Here is a 25,534-nt window from a genome sequence, read left to right as displayed (position 1 = left end):
TTAGGACATATGAAAGAAAGCCACTTCTTCACGCCATGCAGTTAAACTGTGGAACTTGCTCCCATAGCAGGCAGGGGTGGCCACTAATCTAGACGGCTTTAACAGAAGATTAGACCAATTTGTGGAGGAGAGAGCTGTTGATGTCTTCTAGCCGTGATGGCTATGCTCTACCTCCACAGTTGGAAGCAGAAATGCTTCCGAATAGCAGTTGCCGGAAACCACAGGACGGGAGAGTCTTTCCCATTGGTCTTTGAGCCAGGGCGTCGGCCTCTCGGGGCATCCTAGCGAGTGGGGGAGCTGTGCGGCTTTGCCAGCAGCCTTCCCTTTCCCTGCACACCTGCCAGCTGCGCCCCACCAACTACCGTATTTTCTGCTCTAGAAGACTCGCTTTTTCCCTCCTAAAGAGTAAGGGGAAATGTGTGTGCGTCTTATGGAGCAAATGCACCCCGCCGCGGGGATTCGAACCGCCGACCTTGCGATCAGCAAGTCCTAGGCACTGAGGTTTTACCCACAGCGCCACCTGCGTCCCTCAACACTCTTTACACCACCTTAATTTAAGACGGTATATTCTACGTTGGCTTCCCGTGCTTAGGATTGATCCATTAATGATTTAAATCATGATTTAAGCCATTGATTTAAACTACCTGTATTTAAATTAATCCACCCTGGGCTGCAGCCGGCTACTGAACTATAGTCTAGGTAAGACCCAGGGGTGCTTGATAATTGTGTAAGAAGGTCATTAGAGTCAGGTCCCGGATCAATTCCCGTTTGAAAGGCTGCAGCCGGTGAGCGTCTCTGTCAATATTGTTCCTTTATCTGTACAAAATATTGTAGACATTGGAATGAGAAATCGTTAAGTTAAACACTTTTGCTTTGGTTTTCAAAGCTGCAGGGTTCTGATCTTTACCATCGAGTAGTTTTGAAAACTTTCTGCCTTGAATGCCGCAGCTGGAAAATTTATTTCTGGGCGTTGCTCTTAGACACACAAGTCAACCCGTTTATTTTCTGAAACGTCTGCGGTGTCAGTAGAAATGGCTTGAATGTCTGAGCAACATTGAATATTTGTTAAGATCCAGCTTGGTAAACTTGTTACATGTCAAGGCATTTTTCAAGAGGAGAGATTGGTTGCAACCTTGAGCGACAATGGATATGCAGAATGGATTCTGGTGAGAGAGGCTTTCAGCAGCTGTAAGTCGGAACCCTGGCCTTTAACTGCAGAACAGAGCCACAAAACATTACACTGCAGCCTGCAAAGAGGGGCCAGGGGCACTTTTTCATCAGTCCAATCTGAATGTTGGGATGGCACAACCAGTCAACAGCTGCTCCTCTGTGTTAGAATATGATCCTGTACCTGGAGGCACAGGGACGCCGGTGGCGCTGTGGGTTAAACCGCAGAAAGTAGGACTTGCTGATCAGAAGGTCGGCGGTTTGAATCCCCGTGATGGGGTGAGCTCCCGTTTCTCGGTCCCTGCTCCTGCCAACCTAGCAGTTCGAAAGCATGTCAAAGTGCAAGTAGATAAATAGGTACTGCTCCAGCGGGAAGGTAAATGGCGTTTCCGTACGCCGCTCTGGTTCGCCAGAAGTGGCTTAGTCATGCTGGCCACATGACTTGGAAGCTGTACGCTGGCTCCCTCGGCTAATAAAGCAAGATGAGCACCGCAACCCCAGAGTGGTCACGACTGGACCTAATGGTCAGGGGTCCCTTTACCGTTACCTTACCTGGAGGCACAACAGTAAGAAAGGTCTGCATGACCCACCCACTCAGATGCACCCCACCAGCTGTAAATGACGGCCTGGCAGGTACTTAACATGCCTACCCATTCATGATAACTCCAGGCAGACACGCCAAAACAGGAAGGTGATTCAGCTGCTGATGGTCACCCTGCTTAATTAGTGATTTATGATTTGTTTTGGTTGGTGACAAGTTGTGCGGGTCTGCATGAGATGGAGGAAGTGAGAGTCTGTGTGATTATGGAGGTTTAGAGTGCTGGGCTAGGGCAGAGCAAACCTGGGTTCAAATCCCCTCAGCTTGCTGGGTTACCTTGAGTCAATCAGCCTAACCTACCTCACAGGGTTGTTCTGAGGATAAAAGCAGTGGGGGAGACCTCGTTTGGATTTGCTAGCTGCTTTGATAACACTTCTGGTGCAAGGCAAAATAAACATAGCTAACCCGAACCGTAAATGTTGTACATGCTGTTTTCTGTGTTCACCTTCATAAAAATGCTTCTCACCGCAGATGTCAATGAATGTGCCATTGCCAATGGAGGATGTCAGGGCCAATGTTGCAATATGATTGGCAGCTACTACTGCAAATGTCCAGCTGGCCAGAAACTGAGAGAAGACCGCACATCTTGTGAAGGTAACAATCCATTCACTGTCTCTTGTTTAATCAGCAGTTTACTGAAGTGGAAAAATAGTGTTAGTTGTCTGGAAATCAAATGAAAGATATTCGTGCAAACTGTTGTTTTGAGAATGCTTATGTCTTGATTATGAAGCTGCAGTTGTAAAGGATATCTATTCAAAAAGAAAAATCTGAGTATAATTTGAATGGGTTCTTCCATGTTCCATTTTGACTCTGGAAGCCTGCTGGCAGGGATTTGTCTTATACACATTGAACAGTGCCTAGTCAATTGTAGACACTTCTCAAATAAAATATAATGACAATGATTATCGCATTCTGGAGTTTCTGTTATCAGTGCCTCTACAGTAGCTTGACTGAGAAGATCAAATCAATAGCATGAGGCAAGATATAACAGCACAGATTGCGTAAAGATTTCTCCAAGCAAAAATTAGGGTTTGTTGATCAGAACACACAGAACAGGGATGGGGAACATGTTGCCCTCCAGATGTTGCTGGACTACAACTCCCATCATCCATACCCAGCATGGCTGATGGTAAGAGATAATGGCAATTGTAGTCCAACATCACTGGGCGGGCCACAGGTTCCTCTTCCCTACAGAGAACAGATCATCATCACCATAATCATAAATCTGATATTTTAGAAATAACATACACGCTGCATACTTCAGGTGAGGTGATACCATTGTATCAGGAGGTCTTCAGTGTTGTTGAATTCCTTCCCATGAAATACTTAGCCAGGCACCATCTCTGTTACCTTTCTTGTGCCAATTTAAACCACAGTGGACTATAACCCTCAGCCACTCCTTTTTTAAAGTGGGTAAATCTCCTCTCCCAAATTTAAGAAATCCTGAAAGTCTCTGAAACTGCCTCCACCTTCTCAGGACTTGCTTGGCCCTGTGAAAGTTTTTCAATCCAGTTTTATCTACAACCCAGCTTCATTTCTCTTTCTTCTCCTTGATGATGATGATAAGATTTTCAGACGAGGCTGTTATGGGGAGGGTTGACCTGATTAGGTTTTGTGTGTGTTTTCAGAAGCTAGCAAATCTTTCTCAATCAAATAGCCTGCTATATCTGAAATGAACTGGTTCTCGTTTGCAATCTTTATTTTGCCTGCAGCTACTCTTTTATTCAGACACTGAATTTGGGCTGAATTAGAGTCTGCAATTGACATAGTAGAAGGTAAGGATCCTGAGGCATTACTGTTCTTAGCAGATGCTCTCTGAGTTAGCCTTTGGCAACTCATATCTTTTCCAAATGTAGATATTCCTTTTAATGTCAACCATATAAAGGACCTTTGCTCTAACATGCCTGTGAATCACCCTAGCAATCTTTTATATCAATATAGTTTAGAGGTGTGAAATGTCTTGTTTCAGGGCATATATACATAGAGTGTTCACAATTTTAACATCTCCAGATATGGTTGAGGCTGCTGTATTAGTGATCAAATTTTATAATGATACTACATCGAGTTCCGAGAGTGATCACCCTTGTGACTTGCATCTCACTTTCACGTGAGGTTCTGTTGGCCAATTAATCTCTGCTACCCACCTGATCGCCAAAGAATTGATGCTTTTGAATTATGGTGCTGGAGGAGACTCTTGAGAGTCCCATGGACTGCAAGAAGATCAAACCTCTCCATTCTTAAGGAAATCAGCCCTGAGTGCTCACTGGAAGGACAGATCCTGAAACTGAGGCTCCAATACTTTGGCCACCTCATGAGAAGAGAAGACTCCCTGGAAAAGACCCTGATGTTGGGAAAGATTGAGGGCACAAGGAGAAGGGGACGACAGAGGACAAGATGGTTGGACAGTGTTCTCGAAGCTACAAACATGAGTCTGACCAAACTGCGGGAGGCAGTGGAAGGCAGGAGTGAGTGCCTGGCGTGCTCTGGTCCATAGGGTCAGGAAGAGTCGGACACGGCTAAACGACTAAACAACACCCACCCATATTTCTGGCTTCAAGAAAGAAAAGAGTGGATCTGGCCCTAGATGGCAAAAGTATTTGCCAGTTGCTGGACAAAGCATGAGTGACCTGATCCAATATGGGAAGGAGATACGGTCATTCTGTAAGTTTCTCTGATTTTGAATTTTGAAACTTGAGCAAAAATTTGGCCCATAAAGGCTGTGCTCTTATGACATGGATGGTGAACCTGGGGCCCTCCAGATGTTTTCCTTATTTATTTGTCCATGCATCCATCCAATTTATATCCCACCCTGTCATGGATGCTTTAGCTGAGATTCCTGCATTGCAACTCTAAGATTCTATTATTCTATAATTCCTCCCAATGGAGCCCATGGCGGCAAATCCACCACCACCACCATCATTCTAAAAACAGTACAAAACATTATAGAAGCTGGGATAGTTCAATTGGTAGAGCACGAGACTCTTAAATGCAGGATTGTGGGTTCAAACCCCACGTTGGGCAAAAGATTCCTGCGCTGCAGAGGGTTGGGCTAGATGACCCTCGTGGTCAACTCTATCATTCTATAATCTAGAAACAAGGTGGGTTGTACTCCCAGCTCCCCTCAGCCTCTGCCAGCAAGGCCAGTGGTCAGGGATGATGGGAGCTAGAGACCAACAACATCTGGAGGTCCACAGATTCCACATCCCTCTCCTAAAAATGACAGGCCTGATTTTTATTCAAGCATAGTTAGGATGAGTAAGCTTATACACTGTTCCACAATATGCCATTTGCAACTCTGGCAGCATATTCTTGGTCAGTGAAGAATAAAGTATCCTTTAATTCCACCGGTGTGGTATCAGGCCATTCATGGGGGCCTTAAGAGATGGTGCATGTGTCTCGGTTTGCTTTGATCTGCATTGTCTCCTGCATAAGTTTACTGAATGGGTGATTTTTAAACTGTTTGCTTGCTTGCCTGGCCTCCATTGTCAAGAGGCTTCTTTCCCCTTAATGAAGTTGTTTGTCATAGAAATGGTAGCCAACAGGGTGCCCTCCCAGTGTTGGACTGCATCTCTCATCTTCCTTGTCCCTTGGCTCATGCTGTCTGGGACTGATGTGAGCTGGGGTCCAGCAACTTCTGGAGGGTACCATGTGACCTGTCCCTGATGCATAGCTTCTGGTTTCCTGGATAAGAGCACTCCTGTTTGCGAAACACATTTTTAAAAATGGTTATCACGGATGTTTTCCATACAGCAATTTCCCTTTAGTTGCACAAAACATCAAGCTTCGTCTTGAGTTAGGATTCCACTCAAAAATCCTCTTTTGCCTCCCAGTATTTTAACACGTTGGGTGTACTCCACTATAAATATTTGTTGCAATTAAATGTACCCCACACTTCTCCATCCCACTCAGAAAAGCTGATGAGTTAACTTCCCCAGAAAGCTACCAGCTGCTCTTGCAAGCCTTCTTTTTAATTGAGGTTTTCCATTCAGTTCTCGTGTGGTTTTCTTTTGATTGGCTTAGATAATTCACACATCCAGAAATAGGGAAAGTCAGCTAGAAGTCTTGTTAACTTTACATGCTGTTAGTGCGGTCGATGTTGGCTTGATGCTGTTACAATGCATGAGTGCCACTGTGATTCCTATCCATCATTATACTAATAAACACTTAAGGCTTTCTAGCTCACTAAACTGAGTCAATCCATAAGTCTTCCAGAAACCCATTATTTCTCTGAATGCAAAGATTTATCTGTCATGGCACTACTTATTGTTACACCAAGGATATGTCGAGAAGAGAGATCAGTGGCAGTTAGTATCAGCCTAGGATGGCAGTTCGCTGCTTTTGAGGGTTCAAGCAGAGGAGCAGGATTTGGATCATCTAGAGATGAGGGTCAGATTCCCGCAAAAATGTACAATCCCTTCATATTGAGCACTAGCAAAGCATGAGCTAATGGTGCCAGAGGATTGTGGGAACCGTTGGTTAACAAAGGGGACCTTCAACAGTATGTTCCAATATTTGCCCATTCCCCAGACAAGACAGGACATAACTCAGTAGAACATTTACTTTGCATGCAGGAGGTCCCACTTTCAGTCTCTCGCATCTCCAGGTAGGGCTTGGAGAGTTCACTGCCTAAGATCCTGGAGAGCTGCAGCTGGTCAGTATATAAACAGTGCTAAACATGGACCACTTATAAAAGCCATCTCCAACTCCTCGAAAGATCCCATCAATGGTGTCTCTGAAATTTTTTACACATCACTTGGGAAGACAGGCAAACTAATGCCAGTGTACTGGAAGAAGCAAAGATCACCAGTGTCGAAGCAATGATTCTTCAACATCGACTACGTTGAACTGGTCATGTTGTGTGGATGCCTGATTATCGTCTTCCAAAGCAACTACTCTATTCCGAACTTAAAAATGGCAAGCATAATGTCAACAAAACAGGTTCAAAGGCAAATCTAAAAAAAAAAAAAAGTAGTATAAACACCGACAATTGGGAAACACTGGCCTGTGATTGCTCCAATTTGAGAACAGCCTTTACCAAAGGTGTTGTGGACTTTGAAGATGCTCTAACTCAGGACGCAAGGGAGAAACATGCTAAGAGGAAGGCACACTTGGCAAACCCTCACCATGATTCAACTCCTGCCTGGAAACCTATGTTCCCACTGTGGAAGGATTTGTGGATCCACAGCCACTTACAGATTCACTGTTAAAATCGTGTTCATGGAAGACAATCTTACTCAGTGATCGCCAAAGATGAGTGATCGCCAAAGAAGAAATAGTGCTAAGCCAGTACAGGAGTACAGAAGCTATCTTTTTTATCTAGGGGTGAGGAAACTGAGGTCAGGGGAGCACATGCAGTGTTTCAGAGAGAGATCTCTCTCTCCCTCACTCCCTCAGGCCTCTCTGTAGGCCACACTCCTCACAGGCCTTGCTCTGTGCCTTCCTTGAGTGATATTTCCTGCCAGGGATGTATCCTTGACCTGAAGCAATGCCTCTTGCTTGCTTGAGTGGAGACTTGGAAGGCAGGGTGTCTAGAAAAACCTTATCCTGCAAATGCCACATGTGGTACAAAAGTGAGAGTAACATATGTTGCTCTACCCAGTTTTCCCTCTGGCTGTGATGATTTTTGCCTCTGGCCTCACCTACCACTGGCATGAGGTCCTCTGAAAGTTGTTCACAAAGAAATGTGGCCCTTGAGCTGATTCCCAACCCCATTCTAATCAGGGACATTACTAATTTTTATTTCCATTCCTTAGCCCTATAACTTTATTTACAAGGGTCTTTCACACAGCTGCTCTCTGTCTAAATACTGGTGCTATCCTATCATCCTTAAAGCTGCTATATACTATCAATGTATAGGATTGTAAGTGCTTTTTGGCAGCTTCCCCGTGGTCCTTCGGTTTTTTTAACATCAGCCCTTACTCTTACATTTGTTGAGGTTTTGACACTTCCATCAACTTGGGGAAGCCTGCTATGACAGTTTGAGAACCTTTTCTGTAATCTAGTTTAATTATAGCAGACAACTTTTAGATTATCTCACTGCACTGGAATGGGCAGTCCTCACAGCTGGAAGTAAATTCCAGATGTGAAGTAAATTCCTGTTTAGTGAAGTAGCGCGCAGCTAAATAAAAACGCCGGAGGGGAGTGGATTGATTAGCTTTTCAAAGTGTAATTCTGCATCTGCTGTGTTATGACAGTTTTATCTCCCATATCTCACTTCTTAGTCACACAGAATGTAAAAACATATATATGACAAACTTTGTAAAATTGGATTCAGGTTTTCTACCAAACAAAGGCTTATGTTAATTAAAGTGAGCATAAAGCCTCACTTTTTGGCTCAGATCTATTATCATAGGCTTTACTGGGCAGGTAAAGGTAAAGGTAAAGAGACCCCTGACCATTAGGTCCAGTCGTGACCGACTCTGGGGTTGTGGCGCTCATCTCGCTTTATTGGCCGAGGGAGCCAGCGTACAGTCATGTGGCCAGCATGACTAAGCCGCTTCTGGTGAACCAGAGCAGCACACAGAAACGCCGTTTACCTTCCCGCCGGAGCGGTACCTATTTATCTACTTGCACTTTGACGTGCTTTCGAACTGCTAGGTTGGCAGGAGCTGGGACAGAGCAACAGGAGCTCACCCCGTCGCGGGGATTCAAACCGCTGACCTTCTGATCGGCAAGTCCTAGGCTCTGTGGTTTAACCCACAGTGCCACCCTTAGATTTGGAGACTTCTCTTATTATAATAGGTCACTTTCAAAATGATATAGGTGTACAGATAGAGCAGGAACATGGTTGCCTCTAGATGTTGTTGCACTACAACTCCCATCAGCCATACCCAGCATGTTCAATACCTCTGTACAGGCAAAGGGAGAGAAATGAAACCCTTGGCTAGATTTCATTCATTGCAATGGGTTAATGAGAAGGCCCCTAAAGCAACTGGGTTCAAAGAAGGCTACACAAATCAATGAAGGATAGATCTCTCCATGTCTATTAGCAAACTGACCAAGGTGCAAGAGAAACATCATGTCCAGGTTCTCCATCAGCTATTGTGGCTAACAGAAGTTGGGAACAATGGCATGGGAGGGATCACTCTGCAAGTTCCTTGTGACTTCTTGTGTCTGCTAACAATAAAGATCTGTTCCATTTCAGAGATATGAGAATAAGATTTCACCAGAAATCATAAACAGCATAGCATTTCTACTCCTGCCTCATTTAATGTTGTGGTAAATCCAGCCACATGGAGTCACCATGAGTTTGAATGGAAGCATTAGTAGTTTATCGGGAAGGATTTTTTGCTCATTTCAGGGGAAGCAAGTCTTATTTATCACCCACATAGCTTTTTTTCCCCTTTGCTTTTTTTTTCGTGAATACAGTAGTGTGTTTTGCAGTTCTTGGGTGGGATTCCACTAATGCCCCACTAGCAGAAGACCATTCAAGGACTTCCACTAGCACAACAGGGCTTTCCCCGCTTCTTCTCCCTCTGCATGCTCCACCTCCAAAATTGGGCCAGGGGGTTGTGAGAAACCCCAGAACAGTTCAGGGAAGAGGAGATGGGCGGCAAAGCTTGCACTGATGGAACAACTGCCATAGTGTTAGGTTGAATTTCTCACCTTGTCATTGGCCAAGGTTCACTTGGAGCAGGGGTCAGCAACCTTTTTCAGCAGGGGGCCGGTCCACCATCCCTCAGTCCATATGGTGGGCCGGACTATATTTTGAAAAAAAAAAATGAACAAATTCCTATGCCCCACAAATAACCCAGAGATGCATTTTAAATAAAAGCACACATTCTACTCATGTAAAAACATGCTGGCGATTGGGCCGGATCTGGCCCCCGGGCCTTAGGTTGCCTACCCCTGACTTGGAGCTTCGTCTCAGGTTTCCATTTTCTAGGCTAAACTTTATGTCTACTAGAGAACACCACTCTTGTCCCCTGTGAAATGAAAGCTTTTATCACATAGGGACACGAAGAGTCGGACACGACTAAACAACAACAAATCACATTTGTGTACTGAGAGGCTCATCAGAATATAAGAAGAGCGCTGCAGGATCAGGCCCAAAGCCCATCATAATCAAGCATCTTGTTATCACAGTAGCCTGTGGGAGACCCAGACACTCACTCACATTTCTTTCTTTCTCGATCCACATGATGGGTTTTCTCTACCGTGTCATGACTTCTTACAGTACCCTTGAGAGAGAACTGCTCCAGATAAAAGAGAACAACATTTTTGCGTGTTGTGAAGCCGCACAGGTTCTGCAAGCTTGTTGTTTCCTTCCTCCCGCCCCCCAGTTTTTTCCAAAAATCTGTCACAGGTGACAGTCTTCTTCTTTCACCATTCCTTTTTAATCAACTAGTTTTACATGCATGCATCTCCATTATGGAATGACTGCAAGTGGCACCTTATGGCGAAAAATGTACAAATTATATTTATACCCCTATCCTATTTACAGCTTCTTCAAAACGGAAGGAAGCCTTAAATTGGTGTGTGTTGGGTTGTACCCATAGGACAAATTTCTTCACGTAGCTAATTTACACCACGGGGGAGGACTCTGTCATTTTCTTTGCGGGGTGAAATTAATAAAATTTAAAGAGTTCAAGGTACCAGTTTATCCCACATTCTGGTTTCTTGAGTGAGCAACGCAGGCTGAAAATAGATATGTCTCTTCACATTGATAAGCTTCAGAAATTAGTTAAAGAGTTCGTGACCCCTGTGTTAACTCCCTTCAGTGGACTGTCATTTCTAATTTATATCATCAAGTTTTCTTCCATCAAATCTCCTGAAGTCAGAGACAGTGACAACCTGTGATCACTTTTTGATGTAAGCAGTCTTTTGTTTTACTGATTAGTGTAATACTTATATCCTTGTAATTTGATCTGCAGACATTCTTAAGATTTTTTTTTAAAATCATCAAAGCATTTGGCAAGTATCCAATTTTTAAAACATGTAACATTTGAGACTATTTCATTCTCCGTAAAACAGCACTAACTCTCAATGAGTACGGAAAAATGTAATGGCCATGTGTCGAATAATCACATCTTGATTATTATTTTTTTGTCTTTAAACTGATACTTGCCATTCCTTTCCAAATTTCCAAGATTTTCACTGGAAGATGATGAGCTGAGCTGCAGCTACTCACCATTTTTCATGAATATTTTTGGCTATGCTGAAAAATACTTTTTACAGTTCTTGTGGCGAAAATGTTCAGTTATTCATTTAAATGTTGCTCATTCTCACTAGCCCATGCTGAACTCATCACATAGCTAAATCTGATTGGCTATGTAGGACTGTAACATGATTCCATTCCATGTGTTCAATGATGGGATAGGATCCGCTTGCATTGCTGAACCAGAAATGAGAAGATGATACAACCAGGGGAAATAATGGTGCCAAACAAGATTGGAATTACGTTAACATTTTATACAGTCTTTTTTGTTCGGGGGGGGGGGGATTCCACTGAATCTGCTTGTTTCTACTTGCAAATCAAAACTGGAAAATATGACACAACTCTACTTAAATGATGCTCTGGGTTGACCATATGTGCTAAGTACTATGATTTGCATTTTAGTCATACATTATTTACTTCTTGAAATGGGCATATTATAGATTTTCCAATGAAGGGCATGAGAGCCAATGTGGTTTCACTTACTGTGTTGGGATTTGACCCTGGAATTGTGAGTTCAGGGGGTCAGCCATGCATCAAATCACGGATATTGTCACTCATCTTCATGATCACTTGGCTTCAGTTTCCTGTCTGCAAAACTGGAACATACATTAAAAAAGCCATATCTTAATTACATTGAAGTCTTATTGGATTGTGTCTGCAGAGTTCTGGAAGTCTTCAAGTGTCAAATAATTTCCTGCGAGCTTTATTTGATGACTGATCATCTAGGGCAGGCTTCCTCAACCTCGGCCCTCCAGATGTTTTTGGCCTACAACTCCCATGATCCCTAGCTAGCAGGACCAGTGGTCAGGGATGATGGGCATTTTAGTCTCAAAACATCTGGAGGACCAAGGTTGAGGAAGCCTGATCTAGGGCAGGCATGGCCAAACTCTGTCCTCCAGATGTTTTGGGACTACAATGCCCATCATCCCTGACCACTGGTCCTGTTAGCTAGGGTGATGGGAGTTGTAGTCCCAAAACATCTGGAGGGCCAAGTTTGGCCATGCCTGATCTAGAGAATGGGACCTGATCCATGAATGTCAATTTTAAAGTACCCATAAGGACTTAAGAATTGCCCAGCTCAATCTTGCCAGTGTCCCATCTAGTCCAGCATCTTATTCCCACAGTAGTCAACCAGATGCTCATGGGAAACTGGCAAGCAGGACCTGAACAAAACAGCACTCTCCCAACCTGTGGTTTCCAGCAACTAGCATCCGGAAGTATACTGTCTCCAACAGTGGAGGTAGAATTGGAGCCTTGTTGCAACTTTTACTTCCTCTGGATAGTCAAGTTTGACCCTCTTCTCAGAGCTATGCATTTAAAGCTTAATATGTGCAGCAATTTGGAAGCAATTTGGATTGAAGGTAGCTGTGGGTAAGTAGCTACAAATTGCCTGTTAATCAATTGAGGTTGGAAATCAGAAAAGGAGTTTTAACAGTAAGAGGGTCAAATCCTGGAATAGTTTTCGTCAAAGAGATGTGGAATCAAAGTATGCCAGGGCTGCTTTGCATGTTATAAGAACGACAGTACAACAGACATGTGAGTGACCCCCCTGAAGCTGCTCTTTCCTGCTTATTCTCATATTCAGTGGTACCTCAGGTTACATATGCTTCAGGTTACATACGCTTCAGGTTACAGACTCCGCTAACCCAAAAATATTACTTCGGGTTAAGAACTTTGTGTCAGGATGAGAAGAGAAATCGTGCTCCGGCAGTGCGGCGGCAGCGGGAGGCCCCATTAGCTAAAGTGGTGCTTCAGGTTAAGAACAGTTTCAGGTTATGAACGGACTTCCGGAACGAATTAAGTTCTTAACCAGAGGTAACACTGTATAATGCAGTCCTGACATTCTTTGTGCCACAACTCTTCAGCAGAGACTGTTTGAGGGTTTCACCATCTTAGTGTTCAAGCCACTTATTTTTTTATCAACTTCAATTAACTCGACTAAGTTCAAGGAAGAGTCAGATTGCATTTATGGAGCATGTCTTGACTTCTGTCGTAATGCCCCGGTTGCGGTGCCCATGGCAATTTGGAAGAGATTGTTCTCCTATATTATCGCAAGCTTTGCTCTAGCGAGAGAGAGGTGCGTTCATGAGGAACTTTTCATCCACATTGCAATGCAAATGATAATGAGCATTTCCAACTGTTGTCTGGGTTCTGTACTTCCTGATATAGCTATAACTGTGTTGGAAGTGCTGGATTGTTATATCCGTTAAGGAAGATTTCGCACTTACGATGGGATCCTGGGGTGTGCGGGCAGAGTTGTATTCAAAGTAATTTTCATACCAAAGGTTTCACTTTCACTCGGGGCCAGGCATACCGCTATGTTTGCGGTAGGGAACAGAGTACCTGCATCTAGGTCATATGAGTTATTAACATTGTGGGATTTTTGTATAAACGGTGAATTTGTACAAGTAGCCACAACTCAATTCACTGTACCTTGAAATTTAGAATGACAATGGCAAACTGTTAAATTGAGAAGGTACCTTTTCAGCCTGTGAATAGAGGTAAATAAATGCCATTAATGGCTCACAATTAAAAGGGTTGAAACACATATTGATTAGCCTTGAATAATTAAAAGACTAAGGCTAAGATGAATGGTGCATTGTGAGGCAAGCTTATCTTCTGTCAGTGCATGGATTTCAAAGAAAGCCTCCATTCTGTTATTTTATTTTGTAAAAAAAACCCTTCTACCTCGCCTTTCAACCATGTTCTCAAGGTGGCTTTTACGTATGCGATGGTAAAACAGTTGAACATTAAAACCTACAATTTAAAAGCAGGAAGGTCGTTCAACCAGTTTTTGTCAGTTTCCCTCTCATGTGGAGCTATGTTGTCCACTTAATTTACCCTGTTAACATGCTGGAGAAACCTTTCCTGCCCTTTGTCAGCTCTGCTAAATCATAGTACTCATGAAACTGAACTGAATAACAGTCATTTGATGTAGCAATGTGAGATTGTAGTTCTGCATCGATTGCCCTCAAATCATGGCAAACTAAGGTAAATGCACCACGAGTCGAATTCCTCACAGTGTAGTCTTTCGTTCAGGAATGTCATCATTAGTCTTGAATTTTATGTTATAATTGTTCACTTGTCATTGGAGGAAGCCTATTGATAAACAGTTAAGCTAATCTCCCAAGCCTCAAGGAGATTAGATTGGCCTCGACCAGGGCCAAGGCCTTTTTGGCCATGGCCCCGGCCTGGTGGAACGTTCTGTCATAAGAAACCAGGGCCCTGTGGGATTTGACATGAACCACAAAAATCATACAGTGGTGCCCCGCAAGACGAATGCCTCGGAAGACGAAAAACTCGCAAGATGAAAGAGACGGATTTCCCTATGGGCTTGCTTCGCAAGACGAAACGTCTTGCGCCTTTTTTTTTAAACCGCCAATGCATTCCTATGGGAAACTGTCAATACACAGTGGTGCTTCGCAAGACGAAAAAACTCGCATAATGAAAAAACTCGCAGAACGAATTAATTTCATCTTGCGAGGCACCACTGTACATCCACTGTTTCCTTCAGAATTTTTTTCTTCTTTTGTCCCCCTGGAGATAGCACCCCCCCCTCCACTGAATTGGCATATAAAACCTTGGTTCAGGGGCCAGCAAATCTTTCAGCAGGGGGCCAGTTCACTGTCCCTCAGACCTTGTTGGGGGCCTGACTATATTTTGAAGGGAAAAAAATAAACAAATTACTATGCCCCACAAATAACCCAGAGGTGCATTTTAAATAAAAGGACACATTCCACTCACGTAAAAACACATTGATTCCCCGACCCTCTGCGGGCCGGATTTAGAAGGCGATTGGGCTGGATCCGGCCCCCAGGCCTTAGTTTGCCTACCCATGCCTTGGTGGTTTACCGTCACAGTTTTTGCAACTGTGTCCAGCTGGGATTGTTTGTCCTTCAGACTGAGCAGAGTGTTTATATATTTTTTCTTAATTAAATGAACAGCACTTCCTGTACTGGAAAGCTCCGATAGATTTCCATAACAATTATACCAGCCATTTTGTACACGTACGAATTGTTTTTGAATGCAAGTTATGGAGAATGTCAACATTTCCACTTTCCTAAGTGGCAATAATTTGTTTGTTTGAAAAAAAAAGGAAAGGAGAGTTGTTACCATTGACAAATGGATGTAATCAGCTGGGCTATTATCTCTGCAATTATAGGAATACACTTTGCAGTTGTCAAGAATAAATGGATATTCATTTTGAAAGAGGGAAAATGTGCTGGGAGGGGTTTGCATGGCTGCTATTCTCTACTACTTGACTTTGAATTAATACCATTGTATTCCTACTCCAGCCACTCATACTTTGAGAATCTCAACCATTTGGGATGTTGTTTCTAAAAAGACAGCCCAGCAGCTAATGGGCAATTCTGAATGTATAAATTAGAGATTATTTTTCTCTGTCAATGTATTAATAAAAATCAGCATATTCTAAGCTACAGATGAATCATCTGTACAGGCATGCAAGTTCTTGGTAGAGGCATCACAAGACAATATTAAATTCTGCATTGTGGTTATCACACAGTGTAGGATATAAATGAGAATGTGATTCAAACAACACCAACACTTAAAAAAAAATGTTCTCGGTGTCCAGCCAGATGCCCATTGGAAGCCCCAAAGCTGGGCAGTAAACAGGGCAATAAACAAACAAAAACTGGTGTTACCATTTAGCAGACCTCTTCTCCAGATCCCTGTTTTTATAGCCAGAAGCACATGTTTGGGGAAGAGATCATATAATTCAGCCCCCAACCCGTAACAATGAAGGTTGTTGTTTAAAATCAGGGCAAGCTACACACCATGCCTTATAGCAGGTTTGTGGGTTGTTGTAATTCAGTTGTCTTCCTTCTGTGGCCTTTACATTCTATTTTTTATTTTTATTTTTATTGATACAGCAAGAAAAAAGAAAAAACACAAATACCAAATTACACAAAGGAATAACCATAGACACATAATTTTCTTAACAAACAATAAAACATATATTGGTCTTAACACTAAAGACCAACCTCCCGTATATTCCATATTTCAATTTCATATTACTTATTGCCAATAAACACTTTTATCATAATTAAACTTTTTCTTAATATATCTAATTTCTTATATCTACCTTACAACTATTACTGAAGTTCCTCGAATGCTGCAACAGAATTTAAACTACTATATTTTTCAAATATTCTTTGAAAACCTCCTATTTTGAAACAAATTCCTGTTTTGATTTATTCTTTGTTTTTTCTGATAGACTGTCTAATTCGGCATATTCTGCCAGCTTTTGAATCCAATCTTGCATAGAGGGGATTTCATTACTCTTCCATTTTGCCGTGATCAGAACTCTTGCTGCTGCCATCGCATATAAAAAGATACCCTTCCTCTTTTGCAGAATATCCAGATCTGTTATTTGTGGCCTTTACATTCTAAATTTGCATCCACACATGTGCAAATTTGTGCCTATGGGTTCGTGCCCATTTTTGTTAAGTACTTAGCAATGTCTCTGCACCTAGCCAAGAGAGTCTCCAACGATAATCTGAGCATGTGCAGAGAAGTTCACATTGGAGAGATGGTCCTTAAGCTTGGGAGCACCATTGAGTTGGATACAAGTGTGGTCACTGCTTTTTTTTTTCCAAATGAGTTTTTATTGGTTTATCATTATATACACATATAAACAAATACAAAGTATAATACATAAATTACATGTGTCATATCCAGTCCATGAATCATACATATATTACATAGTTGTTTTAAGCTCCACCGAGCCTTAGACTTCCATCCACTCCTTTGGTAAGTATCAGATAAATTCTGGAATCATGTATTTTATCTCCTTTACTTCGCTGTTAGAGTTATTCCAGTCCCGCCAGTGTCGTCAAAGTTCTACAATTAGTTCTTATACACATCAAATATTTGTTCCAATTGTCATGAAATTTCTGTTCGTCCTGATCCCTTAATCTTCCTGTTATTTTAGCTAGCTCAGCATAGTTTATCATCTTGACTTGCCAGTCACTTATAGTAGGTTTTACCTCCCTTTTCCAGTTTTGTGCTAACATGGTTCTTGCGGCCGTTGTGGCATATAAAAATAGATTTTTATCTTCTTTTTAAATTTCTTTGCCAGTTATTCCTAGCAGGAAGGCTTCAGGCTTTTTTGGAAAAGTATATTTCCAAACAGGCACTGTTTAAACAGGCAAGCAAGAGGGTTGATTGCAGGGTCTCACTTATGTGTCCCAAACTAGTCGCTGGCATAACGCACTCCGACCTGGACAAACAAAGAATTTCCATTAAGATATTTTCAGTCATTTCGTTGCCTCAGATTTCTTATACTTTGTATCCGAGGTCTCTCCGCTACACCCACTTAGCGGTTACTTTCTTACTTTCTCTCCTCTCACAGCCTTCCGCTATACTCCATTTTACTCTTACCACTGCAGTGGACTCCTTCTCCTTTCTCCTCACGTCTTCTTATTCCGCTGGTATTCTTGGCCAAATTTCTGTTTGTTGTTGCTTTCGTTGCCTTATTTACATCCAGCTTCTTAACTGCTGTTGGAGGCTCACCGCTTTCACTCGGAGCCTGAGGCTTCACAGCACGGGGTTTGTTGCTTCCCCTCGTGTTGCAGCTCAAATCCTGTTAAAAACTAAAAAACAGGAGAGCACACGCAGCACCGCCGGGTACTCTGACCACCAGGATAATCCTCCTGAGGTTTCGAGGTTCACGGAGCCTTTGTGATGCCTCTGGACCCCCGTGTTGTTCGAGACATCCCCACCCCCCGGAGGGTAACCTCGTGCTCCTTTTTCGTGGCTGCAGCTCACCGGAAGTCTCAGGCCTTTTCTCTCTCAGCGGCCATCTTCGAGTTTCAATGGAAATGGGAATTCCTAACAATTTCCGAGTATGGTCACTGCTTCTGTTGACGTTGAGCATTGAGAATAAAGGTTGCTATTACCTGCCGAACCTATTTACAGGGGGCTCTGTTGGGTTCTTTTAATTCACCATAAGAACTGGCTTTCATGTCATGGAAGCTGCATGCCAGAACAAGTGTCTCATCCTTCACACAGCCATGAACCAGAAGCTGATTCACACGGTGTCTCCCTGATCCCTGAATATGTGTCAAAGAAAGTGGTCCATTGCCATGTACCTATGCAATGCGCACATTATGTTTTTCTTCGATGTAGATGGTAATCTGCAAAGCAGACCTGTGAAGTAGGGCATGTTAGCTTGCATTACGAAGGTATTTGCATGAGCATACCTCTGTTGTGTGGCCTGCCTACTGTGCCATTGCATGGTGGGAAGGAAAGCTGCTGAACTGAGGAAAGCCCCTCACTGAGCTTGGCAAAAACACATCTGTCTAGCTGCTGTGGAAATGCAGAGGTTTTCAAAAGATCAGACATTTTCCTCTCCTTCCCTCCTCCGCTCCCCCAGCATAGTTCCCCTCTCCCCAAACTGTCACGTCTTGCTGAGAGCAAGATATTGAAGTCCCAGTTCACAAATAACTGTGGCACTTTCTTGAGTTTGTGTGTTTGTTTACTGCAAAAATCAGAGTATCGGCCAAAATCAAACTACTTACTGCAACACTTCAAAGGAGAGCTTGCTGCATTTGATGACATGCTTGCTGTGCTGGAAAACTGAAGAGCGATGACTTAATTTGAGGTTGAGGGGAAGGGATTCATCAATAATTTGGAATCAAGAGGAGTGAGCACAACACGGCAGGGAAGCTGAAGTGGTACCTGCAGTATGGGGCTGGATGAAATTCAGGTTGGGGGTTCTTTACCTCTTTTTTAGAAGGTTCAGTCAGGAGCATCAAATGGCTGGACCATACTTTACACAGCAATCATGTTTCCCATGGCTAGACCATTGTTTCAAGAAGCAAGCAGTGTAAAGCAAAGACTTGCATTTGTAAAAACTTGCCCTAATAAATCTAATTAAAATAATTAAATAAAAGAACAGCATGGAGATGTAAGCTATCCAGGGCTCGAACCCTGATGGGTGCTCTTCATATATCCCCACATGTTTGTAAGACAGCACCCAAATAGATAAATGCACAAGATTTCCACCACCACCACCCCTTTTAAAAATGAAATAAAAGGTGCAGGCATGCTTATTCAGGATTGAGACTGTGGCACTGGTTAATCCATTCCTCTGCAACAGGTCCTGATGAAAACATTCGCTCCCTAAAGCTGTTGTTCACCCAAGGGGCAGGGTGGGGAGCAGGTAAGCTGCTATTTAGCTCAACAATAGTGTCTCCAAGAGAATGAATAGCAGCAACTATTAAATATATTTAGGAATTTTTATGCCGCTTAATATGTGTAGTCTCTAAGCAGTTCACCTGAGATGTCAAAACCAAACAAAATTGATCACAAAATAAAACAAACCTATACATAGAATAGTACAAACTGATTGGTGCCGTTTAATCTCCTCTACCTGTGTATAGTTAAAGCTATGGTTTTCCCAGTAGTGATGCATGGAAGTGAGAGCTAGACCATAAAGAAGGCTGATCGCTGAAGAATTGATGCTTTTGAATTATGGTGCTGGAGGAGACCCTTGAGACTGCAAGAAGATCAAACCTATCCATTCTGAAGGAAATCAGCCCTGAGTGCTCACTGGAAGGACAGATCGTGAAGCTGAGGCTCCAATACTTTGGCCACCTCATGAGAAGAGAAGACTCTCTGGGAAAGACCCTGATGCTGGGAAAGATGGAGGGCAGAAGGAGAAGGGGACGACAGAGGACGAGATGGTTGGACAGTGTTGTTGAAGCTACCAGCATGAGTTTGAGCAAAGTGCGGGAGGCAGTGGAAGACAGGAGTGCCTGGCATGCTCTGGTCCATGGGGTCACGAAGAGTCGGACACGACTAAACCACAACAACCTGTGTACCATGGTCTCATAGGAGAAACATGGAATGAAACCACATATTTCTCATAGCATCTCGTTGGGCCCAAAGACATGCAATGGCAACAGACATAGGAAAATATTTAGAGAGCCTGCTGCTTGCCATGCTGTGAATTCTGGGAAGGGTGTGTCCATTTTGGTTCTCTTAATTTCTCATTTTTCCAATCTTAAATTTAGTTCTCCACATTTCTGCTGCAATTTGATCTTCCTTTCTTTTTAACCAGTTTCTTTGGGAGGTTGTGTACTCACCTTCCGGGGGGGGGGGGGTTTAAACAGGGACTGGATGACCATCTCTCATGGATACTTTAGCTGAGATTCCTGCATTGCAGGGAGTTGGACCCTTCCAACTCTAAGATTCTATGAAAATTCATAAGCATTCTGGTGTGAATTTATCATAATAAATGCATTTTGCCATGAATGTAATGCATTTTTATGTGTTTCCATGTAAGGTGTTGATTTTTATGCACGCTTTCCCCTAGTATGCAGTGGTGCCTCGCAAGACGAAATTAATTCGTTCTGCGAGTTTTTTCGTACTATGAGTTTTTTCGTCTTGCGAAGCACCACTGCGTATTGACGGTTTCCCGTAGGAATGCATTGGCGGTTTTTAAAAAAAGGCGCAAGACGTTTCGTCTTGCGAAGCAAGCCCATAGGGAAATCCGTCTTGCGAAGCAACTCAGAAAATGAAAAACTCTTTCGTCTTGCGAGTTTTTCATCTTCCGAGGCATTCGTCTTGCGAGGTACCAGTGTACACACTTTTGTAAACATTGGTTGGTTGGATAACTGCGTTCCAAAATCTGGATAAGTGGTGGATTTCAAAGGATGACTTTGTTTCAATTCTCTTATTGTTTCATAAAGTGTGAATTTGATAGATTTGGCTTTCAATGTGAATTGAATGGAATTTCTCCCCGACTCTTAGTTTTTGGGTCGGGGGATAATTGGCCCTACTAAGTAAAAACAAAAAACCGAACACCCTGAAGCCAAATAGCTCTTATCGCATCAGTGCTACCAATTTCTTGAGAAGTAGTTTACATCTGCTGCCAAATCAAGTGTAGATGATTGCACTGTGGCTTTTGTTCAGTTGGATTTTTATTTACAGCTCTGATGTGCTGGAAAAGATCACTTTTCCAGTTAATGACGTGCCATTTTTGTTTCTTTATTATCTAGCATGCGGAAGGGAGGTGGTGTTTGTGAACAGCCATGTGAGAACATCACCATCCTCCACACTTCATGAATCATCCTACCTTTCTTTAAAAAAAAAATAAACTCTCAGTTTGCCCAATGATAAGATGTTGCCTGATTTGGGGAAACTTTCGTTGTTGTTGCCAAAGTGCTCTGAAACTCTTTAACTAGGTATAGTGTTACCTCGGGTTAAGTACTTAATTCGTTCCGGAGGTCCGTACTTAACCTGAAACTGTTCTTAACCTGAAGCACCACTTTAGCTGATGGGGCCTCCCGCTGCTGCTGCACCGCTGGAGCACGATTTCTGTTCTCATCCTGAAGCAAAGTTCTTAACCTGAAGCACTATTTCTGGGTTAGCAGAGTCTGTAACCTGAAGCGTATGTAACCTGAAGCGTATGTAACCTGAGGTATCACTGTATGCTGGGATTTGTATCACAGTCAGACTTGCTGATCATACAAATGCTTTGCCTTTTACCATTTATTTGACAGCACTTGGTTTTGACTCATGAAACTGTAGGCCAGTGATTTTTCAAATTTCCCGAGCTCAGAGCCATTTATCTCCTGAGGAAACCTTCTATGTCAACCATGGCCTAAATGTTGCAGATTATTCTGGGCTGTCTTCTGTGGCCTGCTCTGATTTTCCACAGGTCACTGACTAGACCTAGCTAGTGCCCTGCAGAAACTGACTGTAGCCTAGAATGTGCCCAGTGCTCCTTTGCATTTGAGCATCACAGGGGAGAGTTTAGAGAGAACAGCAAGCTTTCTTCTGGATAACTTGTCTATCAATGCCAATCTTTCATCATGAACTCCCAGGGTCCTAAGAACACCAGTTTGGAAACTCACTCTTTAAGATATTATTATACACTTCCCATTCTCCTGAGCAGGGAGAAATTTCAGGACCAGTGATTACCCAGGTTTGGGAAATGAGTCTGGACAGAAAGATTACTGGAAGTTCACTGCATCTTTGTAACAGTTGATTTTATTTACCAATTTTCAGCATAGGTGGAAGCAAACAGCTTAACACACTTACTAAACAAGTCAGCTGCCCAGATCTCATCAAATCTCCAGAGGAGAAGCAGTTTCTTTGTGTTTTCCATCTTACAGTCTCACAACCTGCTTTTGTTCTTTTGTACACACACACCCTGAGCTTTTCCCACCCTCCAGCTGGAAGGAAGCAATGTGCGTATTCCCATAAACCTGATGGATTTCAACTTCTTACAACAATTTTGCATCAGAAAACCAGCCTGATCCCTAAAACAGAGGTAGCCAATATGGTATACTCCGGATATTGTTGGACCACAACTCCTTACAGCCCCATCCTGCATGGCCACTGGTCTGTTGGAGAAAAACAAAGACATTTCCTTCTCCTGAACTTCTGTTTAATGCATGTGTTAGTTTAAACCAGAAGAGGACACTGCTTGTGTAGCAATTTAGCCAGCAATTGTTTGTAAGCCTCTATGCCTCCTTACCTCTCTCGCCCTGACCTAGCCACTGTGATCCATGCGACGGTCACCTCCAGACTGGATTATTGTAACTCGCTCTACGTGGGGCTGCCCTTGAGACTGACCCAGAAACTCCAGAGGGTGCAGAATGCCGCAGCGAGACTCCTTACAGGGTCTTCACTGCGGGATCACATTCATCCGGTGCTATACCAGCTGCACTGGCTCCCGGTGGAGTACAGGATCAGGTTTAAGGTGCTGGTTTTAACCTTTAAAGCCCTATACGGCCTAGGACCCTCGTACCTACGGGACCGCCTCTCCTGGTATGCCCCACAGAGAAACCTACGCTCGTCAAATAAAAACACCCTGAAGGTCCCAGGCCTCAGAGAGGTTAGGCTGGCCTCAACTAGAGCCAGGGCTTTCTCGGCTGCGGCTCCAATCTGGTGGAACGCTCTGTAACAAGAGACTAGGGCCCTGCGGGACCTGACATCTTTCCGCAGAGCCTGCAAGACAGAGTTGTTCCACCAGGCCTTTGGTCAGGTTCCAGCCTGACCCCCTCCTCTGGCAACCTGCACAGAATTTTGCTCAACGGCTGCCATTAATTTGATTTTAATTAATTTTTATAATGGAATGTTTTTAGAATGTTTGATTATTTGATTGTTTGATTATTTAATTGTTGTTAGCCGCCCTGAGCCCGGCTTCGGCTGGGGAGGGCGGGATATAAATAAAATTTATTATTATTATTATTATTATGCTTAAGTTAAATCCACCCCTCAAAAAGCTAAGGCATTTTTGTTTACTCTTCTATCCAGAAAAGATGCCTGCTATTTCTCTCATTCTAGACTTGTAAATAGTTCCTGCATGAATAAAGCCTTTGAACTCCATAAGCTGTAAGTGGTTACCATATTTCAATCTAATTCATCCATGTCTGCTAACATAGTTTAGCAACATTTGGAACGAACCACATTATTGTAACAAATGGATGCCCATAACAATATTATGCATTTCAAAAATAGAGATTGTGCAATATATTAGCTACTTATCAGTTCTGTTGCTCAATGTCAATACTTTAGACTACTTTCCTTGCATCCAGGTTTATTCTCTCATCCTTGTTTAGACTGAGTGATTAGTTTAAATCAGAACCTGCAGTGTTTCCAAATCTAACATATAACCATAAGCAGGATCCAGAGAAGGCAGTCTCTGTTGGTTTGTTAAGGCAAGCCACTATCAAATTTCTAATAAAGTGAATTTAAACTATTGGGTGCCATCTGCAAAGAAAAATGCACAAATCCACCATTCATTTTCATTTTCTAACCCCGTTTTAAAATTATTCTTATGGTTTCATTTATTAGGATTGTCAACTCATGAGTTAACTAACAATGATGGCAGTGTTCATTTGATATATTAGGGTGCTGCTCTGGATTAAGACACACATTAAGAATTTCTAAAGTTGGTTGCTCATTGGGGGTTATCTAACACAGTTTCACAATGGGAATCTCCCACCACACATCACCAATAAGAAAATAGCAGGAAAATGGGCTGCTCCCTATAACATACAATTTTGGGGAATTATGGCATAAAGTTATAGAATTTCTTTTTTTCCTATGCTTTTAATTTTTTTTTCAAAATAGAAAAATACAGTAAATATAAACATATAAAACATGAATGCATATAGCAAAAAGTAAAAGTAACATTACAATATTCAATATATAGACACTTATTTAAGTCATTTTATGAACACCCTATTTTCTACTTTGATATATATTCTTGCTCATATATATCTACTATTATTACTATTACTCTTCTTCTTCTTCTTCTATGTTGTTGTTGTTCCCTTTAATTGCATTATTGATTCCTACACTTGATGGGAAATAAAACCCAAAACTTTAAAGGCATTTGGTTACATTTTTGTTGTGTATAATTCAGATTTGGAGATTCCAAGCTTTTTAGTCCTTCAGGAGCAGGAAGTTTGAGCTGTCAGATCATCCAAAAGCTTTGCCAGGACAGTTTTCATTCATTTCAGTGCAGCTGGTGCCAAACCATTATAGTAAATTTATGGATGAAACATTGGGGAATGTAAACCTGCTATACCGGCAGTTGTGGACTCCAGATGTTGTTTGAATCCAGCTTCCATCAGATACAGCCAACATGGCCAGTGGTGCTGGGAGTTACAGGCCAGCAACTTCTGGAGGGACCCAGGTTCTCGTTCTCTGTGCACAACAGAACACAAAATCCCTTCGGAATTTCCTAATTTTGTATATGGTGGAAAGATGTGGGGGAATTGGCATGATAGAATAATACTAAAATTTAGATGTAGGAACTTCACCCGCCTTTGTGTAATGTATGAGGAGTATGGGAATATGTTCTGTTTATTATTTACATCTCAAAACAACATCTGCTAATGCAGAAATGCTTCCAGATGGCTAGCTTGCACAAAAAAGTGAAACTTCTCATGTATAGCGCCATGCAACAGCACGTTTGAGTACGACGCTGACATGGAAGCGATGCAGAAAGGCCAATCTTCCGGTTTTAAAAATAACAGAAGCAGTTTCCAGCATCGGCTTCAGATGGGCAAGTTTTGCATGCAAGGTATTAGCAATTAACTTTGTCGAAACCTTTAGTTGAGGCCAGAAAAAGCCAAGGCTCTCCTTTCTTCAAAGTCTTCTTTCAAGCTGTTCCCCCTGCATTTTTTCCCCCTTTCATTTTTACAAGGTTGGTTTTAAGTGCGTATCAGCGTTAAAAGAGAGCGAGAGATAATGAAAGAGAAATAAAAAGCAGAGATTGTTTTGAAAGCAAATAGGATAAGCAGATGTTTTCATTTAAAAGTTGATATAATGCTACCCTCTCCAGTAACCCCTGTCCTTTCTGGAAAATGGTGTGTGTGGAGGGGGGCAGTCAGAGCAACCCATCACCTTTCCCAAAAGGCTAAGGGATCACATGATGATCTGGGATGTCTGGGAAGGGTATGATTAGAATTTGGCAAGTGATTCCTAGCACTGCATCTGAGAGCTGATCAAGTAAAAGTTGGGATGTAGTTTGCTATAGGCTTCCTTCGTGACTATGCCAACAGACACATACAGGCAATTCCCAATTTTTGCATGCTCTGTTCGCATGCGACTGCACACATGTGCAG

General features: G+C 42.6%; 1 protein-coding gene across 8 annotated transcripts in view; it reads left to right on the top strand.

Moving 5' to 3' along the window:
• The window catches only part of LOC310678249 (uncharacterized protein), a 220,409-nt gene that overhangs the window by 104,167 nt on the left and 90,708 nt on the right, over positions 1 to 25,534 (top strand). For 7 of the 8 annotated variants that reach the window (XR_014511714.1, XM_083441846.1, XM_083441845.1 and 4 more), the window contains exon 5: positions 2,237 to 2,359. The exons of the other annotated variant lie outside the window; for it this stretch is intronic. Coding sequence is in view for 6 of the 7 variants with exons in the window: in XM_083441846.1 (XP_083297972.1) it covers positions 2,237 to 2,359 (123 nt within the window). In the remaining variant the exon portion in view is untranslated. The remainder of the gene's footprint in view (positions 1 to 2,236; positions 2,360 to 25,534) is intronic. 8 annotated transcript variants of the gene reach the window in all.

Source organism: Podarcis tiliguerta, assembly GCF_965153285.1.
Source record: "Podarcis tiliguerta genome assembly, chromosome: 5".
In the NCBI taxonomy this organism is placed as follows: Eukaryota; Metazoa; Chordata; class Lepidosauria; order Squamata; family Lacertidae; genus Podarcis; species Podarcis tiliguerta.
The sequence above is the reverse complement of the archived record's forward strand: the minus strand, read 5'-3'. Positions and strand labels throughout refer to the sequence as shown.